General features: G+C 35.4%; 1 protein-coding gene and 2 non-coding genes across 3 annotated transcripts; 2 read left to right on the plus strand and 1 right to left on the minus strand.

The window, feature by feature from the left end:
* The first annotated feature begins 980 nt into the window (after positions 1-980).
* On the plus strand, positions 981-1,052 carry TRNAP-UGG (transfer RNA proline (anticodon UGG)). The gene has a single exon. It is a non-coding gene; the product is annotated as a tRNA-Pro (tRNA).
* Positions 1,053-2,181: 1,129 nt separating this feature from the next.
* TRNAP-UGG (transfer RNA proline (anticodon UGG)) lies at positions 2,182-2,253 on the plus strand. The gene has a single exon. It is a non-coding gene; the product is annotated as a tRNA-Pro (tRNA).
* A 1,992-nt stretch (positions 2,254-4,245) lies between these two features.
* Positions 4,246-6,795, minus strand: LOC137726243 (ADP-ribosylation factor-like protein 8a). The gene is made up of 6 exons (XM_068465137.1): positions 6,639-6,795; positions 5,539-5,620; positions 5,398-5,430; positions 5,123-5,244; positions 4,735-4,896; positions 4,246-4,659 (listed from the first exon to the last, which is right to left on the minus strand). The coding sequence occupies exons 1-6, from the start codon at positions 6,674-6,676 to the stop codon at positions 4,542-4,544; spliced, it is 555 nt and encodes a 184-aa protein (XP_068321238.1). The 5' UTR covers positions 6,677-6,795; the 3' UTR covers positions 4,246-4,541.
* Between the last annotated feature and the right edge of the window lie 621 nt (positions 6,796-7,416).

The raw sequence follows: 7,416 nt of genomic DNA on the forward strand, positions 1-7,416 counted from the left end.
CATTGATAAGGCTTGGTGCACCGTATAATTCTTGCTTCCGACTCCTTGAGGCTCTTTCAGGAAATGCCCTACCTCAAACATTTAGATTTTACCACACCTGCACTTCAACACAAGATGTTAAGTTTAGTTTTCTGAACAAGTTTTAGTTTCTTAGGCATTACTCTTCTTGATTTCGTTGCGAAAGATGGAAGATTTTTTGGTTGCGAAAGATGGAAGATTTCAGTACTTGGATGTCATTGATAAGGCTTGGTGCACCGTATAATTCTTGCTTCCGACTCCTTGAGGCTCTTTCAGGAAATGCCCTACCTCAAACATTTAGATTTTACCACACCTGCACTTCAACACAAGATGTTAAGTTTAGTTTTCTGAACAAGTTTTAGTTTCTTAGGCATTACTCTTCTTGATTTCGTTGCGAAAGATGGAAGATTTTTTGGTTGCGAAAGATGGAAGATTTCAGTACTTGGATGTCATTGATAAGGCTTGGTGCACCGTATAATTCTTGCTTCCGACTCCTTGAGGCTCTTTCAGGAAATGCCCTACCTCAAACATTTAGATTTTACCACACCTGCACTTCAACACAAGATGTTAAGTTTAGTTTTCTGAACAAGTTTTAGTTTCTTAGGCAAAAAAGATCGGAGCTAGCTTTAAGAAATATTAGCAAAACACGATTAAATGTGTAACCTAGAGAACCCTACTTGTAAATTGTAGCACACATAGAAACATTCCAATTGCTAATTTATACAGAATTTCAGAAACAATGTATCGATACTTAATGTTAAGCTACTAGTATTTTAAGTAGAATTCCGCATTTTATTGTATCAGTCATATAACTTCATGGGAAACACAACATAAGAGGTCAGACGCTGTATCCACAAGAACCAAGTATATGGCAATAGGAGAAACTGGATCAATGCAATAGCATAAAAAACTAATCACAGATTAAGATAATTACCATTTCCACGTGTAAATACTGATTGTGAGGGCATTTGGTCTAGTGGTATGATTCTCGCTTTGGGTGCGAGAGGTCCCGAGTTCGATTCTCGGAATGCCCCTTTTTTTGTAACTTTTTAGGTTTTATTTTAATCCTATAATCCTATTGCATCTTAGCCAGAAATCCACACATAACGCCTAACAGAAACTCGAGCAGAAAAAAATTGCAAAACACTTGAAACAGAGGATCGGATATTATCAGCCACAGAAAGTACTAAACTTAATCAATCAGGCCAATCAGCTAAAGCCAACAAAAACATGAACAAAAGTTACGTAAACACTAGCACCCGTTATGACAAGTAAACATCATTTAGCTGATCAGAAAATGTGGCCCATACGACATTTTACTCTTTTTTTTTATTCATATAGGATTGCTCTAAACATGTTGCAAGAGATGAAGAGTTCGATTTCTTGAAATTCCATTGATATCACGTACACGGACTTAAATCAACTCACGACACCTAGTAATCCGAAGACGCTGTTTCAAACACCAGTTTTGATGCTAACTGAACTAAATATTAGTAAGAAACCATTAGATCTGCACCCTAGCCAGAGAACCCTACTTTACAATTGTACCACACAAAGCATCGGTGCTCCATTTGTTAATTTATGCCGATTTTCAGGACCAAGGAGAGTTAATCAATACTTTGAAGTCCCTAGTGAATTTATGCTAGGGGGCCAAAGGTTTCAAAATTCCACATTTATACCCATGAGCCATGATTAGCATTCCCAAGATTGTGCTTTCCAAAAATGGGATGGGGAGGGGAATTTCAAAGTCATTCTCATGATCGTAATCTGCGAGCTTAACTAGCGTGACTACCTCATCCAGGGCACCCAACTTTTGGAGAAAAACTTGGGCAGGGATACGAAACATGTCATTCCTTGGACACCTCTCACAAAACCTTTGGACCCTTGTACTTTGCATGCTCCCACCCAACCTCACACTGGTCTCATCCAATGTGATTTGGCTCCCAACCGAACCCCGTCCCATGTAAGAGCTGTCCTAGTCGAACCGAAGTTTCTCTCTTATTCAGGGTATACATTAAATTAATTAGAGTCCAACAAAATATCCATAAGGAACAAGTAAACAGAAAAAAGGAAGCAACTGAATCTGGATGAATGCTATTAATAAAAGAAAACAAATCCTAGATCAAAGTAATTATGATTTGCAGGTATTAGCCAACATATCGAGGGCATTTGGTCTAGTGGTATGATTCTCGCTTTGGGTGCGAGAGGTCCCGAGTTCGATTCTCGGAATGCCCCTTTTTTTTCAATTTGATTTTTTTTCTTTTCAAATTTACTCTAAAAAAAATATGAAGTAGCATGTAATTATTAGGAACAGATACTTTTCCAAATTGAAATATTTAACCAACTAAAAAGCAAGGAGAAAAATTAATCAGATATATAGTTATGAAACGAAACGAAACCCAAATAACTTATTAAGCCACCCTTTCTGACCTGAAGAAAGTTTCAGTTTTACCGGCTTCGAATTTTCCGATGACTGATTTTCTCTCATCATCTCCGGACTTCATGAAATACACAGCGACGAGGTGGAACACCTGCAGGGGGGGAGAGAGAGAGAGAGAGAGAGAGAGAGCTTGGTGAGTGAGTGGCGTTGGTGGTGGTGGGTATTGAGCTCAAAAGGGGTTTTACAGAGAAAGGAATCTCTCCACTGTGGCCTTTGGACTCTGTTTGCTTTGGCGCCACGTGGGCGTTCTTTTCCCTTTAATCTTTCTCGCCTTCCAAGCGGGAGACGGTCAAGTTTATTTTAATTTATTCCTTGATGCTATTAGAGCACTTTCACTCCTAAAAGTCCTAATCGACTATACTCAATTCAATCCACCAAATTGAATAATAATAGCGGGTAATAAATAGTAACTACTCAAGTGTATTTTTATTTTTAAAGTAAATAGTTCAGACAATTTATATTAAAATATTACTATTTTTTATTATAAAATAATATAAAGTAAGTTTGTTTTTAATTTGGAATAATAATAAAAGATTGCTTGAAATATTTGAGATATTAAAATATGTGTAAAATAAAAGAACATGATTATGTATTCATAGTTATATTTTTAATTATTTTTAATAGAGCCGATATCACCATAACATCAAAATTGCGTTACATGGCCTAAAGGCTGGGCCAGACAATTGTTGGCTGGAGACCAATTTTGGAGGGTGGAGGAGATTTTGCCGCCTATCCCAAGAGGGATGCCTAGTAGTGGAACTGCTCTTACGTGAGATGCTACCAACATGTTCACTTAGATTCTCTCTTAAAAGTTTTGGCTCTCATTTTTATCTCGTGTAACATTGCTTAATGATAAAAAAATCTATTTTTTAAATTACTCTTTAAAGATTAATTTTTACAAAATCAATTAAATTAGAAATTGTTTAACATTTTTATTAATGTTGTCAAAATGTCAATGCTTAAGCGACAAACATGGTTTGCATAATTATTGGATTATCATTAGATGACTAAACAATTTTAAATTTAGTTGCTTTTTTGCACAAATGATCTTTAAATAGTGTAGATGGTTTCAATCATCAAGCGACATTGCAAGATTAAAAGGAGAGTAAAGAATGTTCAAATGAGAAGGTTGCTAATATTCTTCAATTATATTGAGGTCAAAGTGCGTCAAGCCTCACAATAAATAAGCAGTAGTTGGTATTGAACACGTTAGTTTTTTAAATTTAAAGCCTCACTTGTATTAAAGGAATGCTATGTACAAAAAAACCTTGTTAAATCTCAATTATAAACTAAATAACAATCCGCATACACTAATTATTGAGTTCATTCTCAGTATTCCTAAATAAATATCTCTCGGTTTCAATTTTTACTTTTTATTTTTATTTTTTTTATAAACAAACGATATTATCTATAATTAGAGAAGAGGGATGAGTTTAACCTCATAATAGACAAGCAATAATGTAGTTCAAACTAGTTTTTGACAAGAATCGAACCTAAAACCTTTGACTTACAAATGAAGAGAAATACCACTAGACCGTAGTACTAAATGACAGTTTTTACTTAGCTTTTTAAAGGTATACAATACATTTTTTTCTCTCTCAGAAACAGATTTAAATGCATGTAAAATCGGCATCTTTGGATTTAAAGGTATACAATACAGTATTGCGAAATTAAATGCAAAATCGATATCTTTGGATTTAAAATTTTCGGAATTATTGTTAATAACCATTTGACCTAACCTCATAGACGACAATGTTGAATTCAAGGTCTTTTTGGGGTAGCTGAAGTGTGGGTAATTCGTTTATCTCACTCAAATTTTTTAACCAAAATAATATATGCAACAACTCAATTCTGTACATTACAATTCAGAGAGTCAAATTCTATACATATATAAACTCAAATCATAGTGTCTTCCAACACATGTTTACCAAAACAACACTATGCCAAGCACATAACACAAGACGATGACGGATGGTCAGATATCAACAAACCAGACTGAGCAAACAACGATAGTCACTTCAAAAACGGATTGAAATCCACTCTCTTAAATGAAATAATGTCATCGGTGCGAGTAGGAAAGAACTCAATTTTTTGACTTCGAATGCTTTACAAGCCAATCAATGACCGTATCAATGTTGGTAGAGTTCTTGCAGGATATCATGAAGCAACAAACTTCCCTGTCGGTGATGGACTTCAGATCCCTGCACGGCAGAAAATGATGCTCAATACACAATTCATATATTAAATTAACACAAGGTATGAAAAGGTTCACTTACATCTCTCCTGTCAAATCGTCTTTAGACAGAGCTTCCTTTTTGTCAATCTTGTTACCTAATACCAGCAGTGGAATACCATTTAGTGACGGCTTACTCAACAGGTCATGAAGTTCTCTTCTTGAGACTGACAAGTTATCATAATCAGCAGCATCCACAACATAACTGCAAAATGAAGAAAGTCACGAAAATTTAACAGGAGAAATTTGCTTACAAAAGATAAAACATCTTATGGAAGACCGGTAATCACATTTCTGGACGTGTAAAGAAAATACTAACAATCCTAGTATCTGACCAGCAATAACCACATGTTTACTGTAGTATCTGGAAAAGAAAAAGGGAACACCTGAACGATACGCCTACAAAATGTAAAATGTAAAAAAATACATACACGATAGAGGAAACTGCACGGCAATATCTTTCCCACATGCTTCGAAACCTTGGCTGACCACCAAGATCCCACAACTTTATTGTGACATTCCCTTTTGTTACCTTCCTCATATTGAATCCAACCTGTAGACAAAAGAGATGCCTTATGAAAGATATCTAAAGAACCGATTAACCGTAAAAGATAATTGTGGCAATACAATGACGAGTTTTGAAGAAATAAAATTTCCTAGAAACAGAGTTAAACGCATGTAATGAATTCTTGAAAAAATGACATACCGTCGGGATCATGTCTTCACTATATCCACCAGTCTAAGGACAACATCAGGAAACAAAATTAAGCCATCAGCATCAAAACGAAACAGGGACATATGAATTACAAAATATATTTCACCAGAAACAAACAAATATTTTACTTACTGCAATAACATTTACAAGCGATGTTTTCCCAGCATTTTGAAGGCCTATTAAGGATAGCTCCATTTCTTGCTTGAAAAAGAGGCTACAGGAGGGGAGAAAGAAAGCATACTAGTAAGTCATTTAAACTGAAAGACTCTAAAATTTTTACTTTTGACATGAGTCTGTACTTTATGCATACATTGGGTCACTAATAAACAATATGACTGGTACAATAAGCAAAGAAATCAGTTAGATACACACATTAAGTTATGTTTTAGATTCAGTGGCTTCTTAGCTGATCGAATTCCAGGCACGTAAAACACCATAAACTAATCCAGGAAACATGAAGCAAAAGCACGGACCAAAGAAATTAAAATCTTTAGCAGAAGATGTTACTCAAAGAAAATGGGCGAGTATGCCAATTAAATAACAATCATATGGCAGAACATACGCTGAATAATGCTAATTCACCACCAGAACACATCCTTTTTTTTTGAACAAATGATATATCTACAGGGGTGGGCTTAGCCTCACAATGGAGTAACAATAATGTGGTTCAAATTCGTCTTTGGTAAGAATCGAAAATGAACTGGGGCGATACATATCGACACACATACACCTACATTACTACACGATCGAGGGCCAAATAGAACTGAAAGAATCGAAATATACTTCTACGCTAAAAGCTACTCCTCTCATAAAAAATCGACAGCTTTTCAAGTAAAACAAACAACCAGAAAGATTGGTTTTCGATTAATCCAATTGTCAATCATGTCTGGATTCAAAAGTTCTTCACACTTGAAATTTAGAGACTCAAAGCTTCAGCTCCATCTTTTTTTTTTCTCATCAGCCAAACATAAACGAAGAAAATCTAAAATCTCTCGAAAAGAATGCAGTATTAACGGAATCAAACTGAATAACAAAAACAAAATTCGGTTTAGCGGGAAAATCAATTGTCCCCGCTCCACCACTATTAAAACTGAAAAAGATTAATATTTTCCATAAAATTCAATCCAATATTCTAATTTCCCAGACTTTCTCAGCATCAAGGCTACAACTACAAGAACAAATTAATTAGAACCGAAATATTAAAAACAAAATATATATATATATCTCTGTACCTTCGCAGCCAATTGAGAAAAGCTTCCCACAACCCCATTGAGGAGGAGCAAACTCAAACACCCAATTGAAGAAACAATTGAAATTCGCTTTCGATTCTAGGGTTTCAATCGATTTAAATTATCCTTATTGAACTCTCTCTCTCCGTGTGCGTTTGGAATTGCTTCATCAACGAAATTATAACAACTTTTGGAAAAGATAAATTGAGGAATTTTCACTTTGTTATCACACGCGCCTTGTGAGGAGTGACATACACTATTCGAACTATTGGAGGCCAGTGGGGACTTGGTCAGTTATGAACACGCGCGTCTGCGAAAGTGAGTAAGGTTTGTGGTGTGAAAATTTTGAAGCTGGGAAGCGGGTAAACGACGTCGTGGTTGGTTTGTGAAGGTTTAATGAAATTTGACGGGTCCAGGCTAGGTCCAGGCTAGGCCCGGGCACGGTGCGGTTCTACTTTCAAATTTGAATTAAGATTATGAAATATCAACAGTTTAGTTTGGTGCGGTTTTATTTAAATTTATTATTAAAATCGTACGGTTTATATCACATTGAATTTGTTTCGATTCATTCCTATTTACAGTTCTGAATACTAAATCATTTGAATACCAAATCAAAATGGTATTTAAAGTTTACTTGTTTTTTGCATGCTTGCATTCTAAAACCGGCTATAACACTAGATGAGTGTTTCTATGGTTGTCTCCTAAATGTGATGACTCAAACATCAAAGAAAGAACTTTGCAAGCTTGCCAATTGCATTGAGAGCGCTGATGAAAAACTTTG

This window comes from Pyrus communis, chromosome 2, assembly GCF_963583255.1.
Source record: "Pyrus communis chromosome 2, drPyrComm1.1, whole genome shotgun sequence".
Classification (NCBI taxonomy): domain Eukaryota; kingdom Viridiplantae; phylum Streptophyta; class Magnoliopsida; order Rosales; family Rosaceae; genus Pyrus; species Pyrus communis.

Excerpts from the sequence above, each read along its gene's own strand:
- LOC137726243 (XM_068465137.1), bottom strand. The coding sequence starts at position 6,676 with ATGGGGTTGTGGGAAGCTTTTCTCAATTGGCTGCGAAG. Across the intron at positions 5,245-5,397 it reads GTGAAGACATGATCCCGACG|GTTGGATTCAATATGAGGAA; the intron begins GTATGTCATTTT and ends TTTTGTCTACAG. Across the intron at positions 4,660-4,734 it reads GACGATTTGACAGGAGAGAT|GGATCTGAAGTCCATCACCG; the intron begins GTAAGTGAACCT and ends TCTGCCGTGCAG.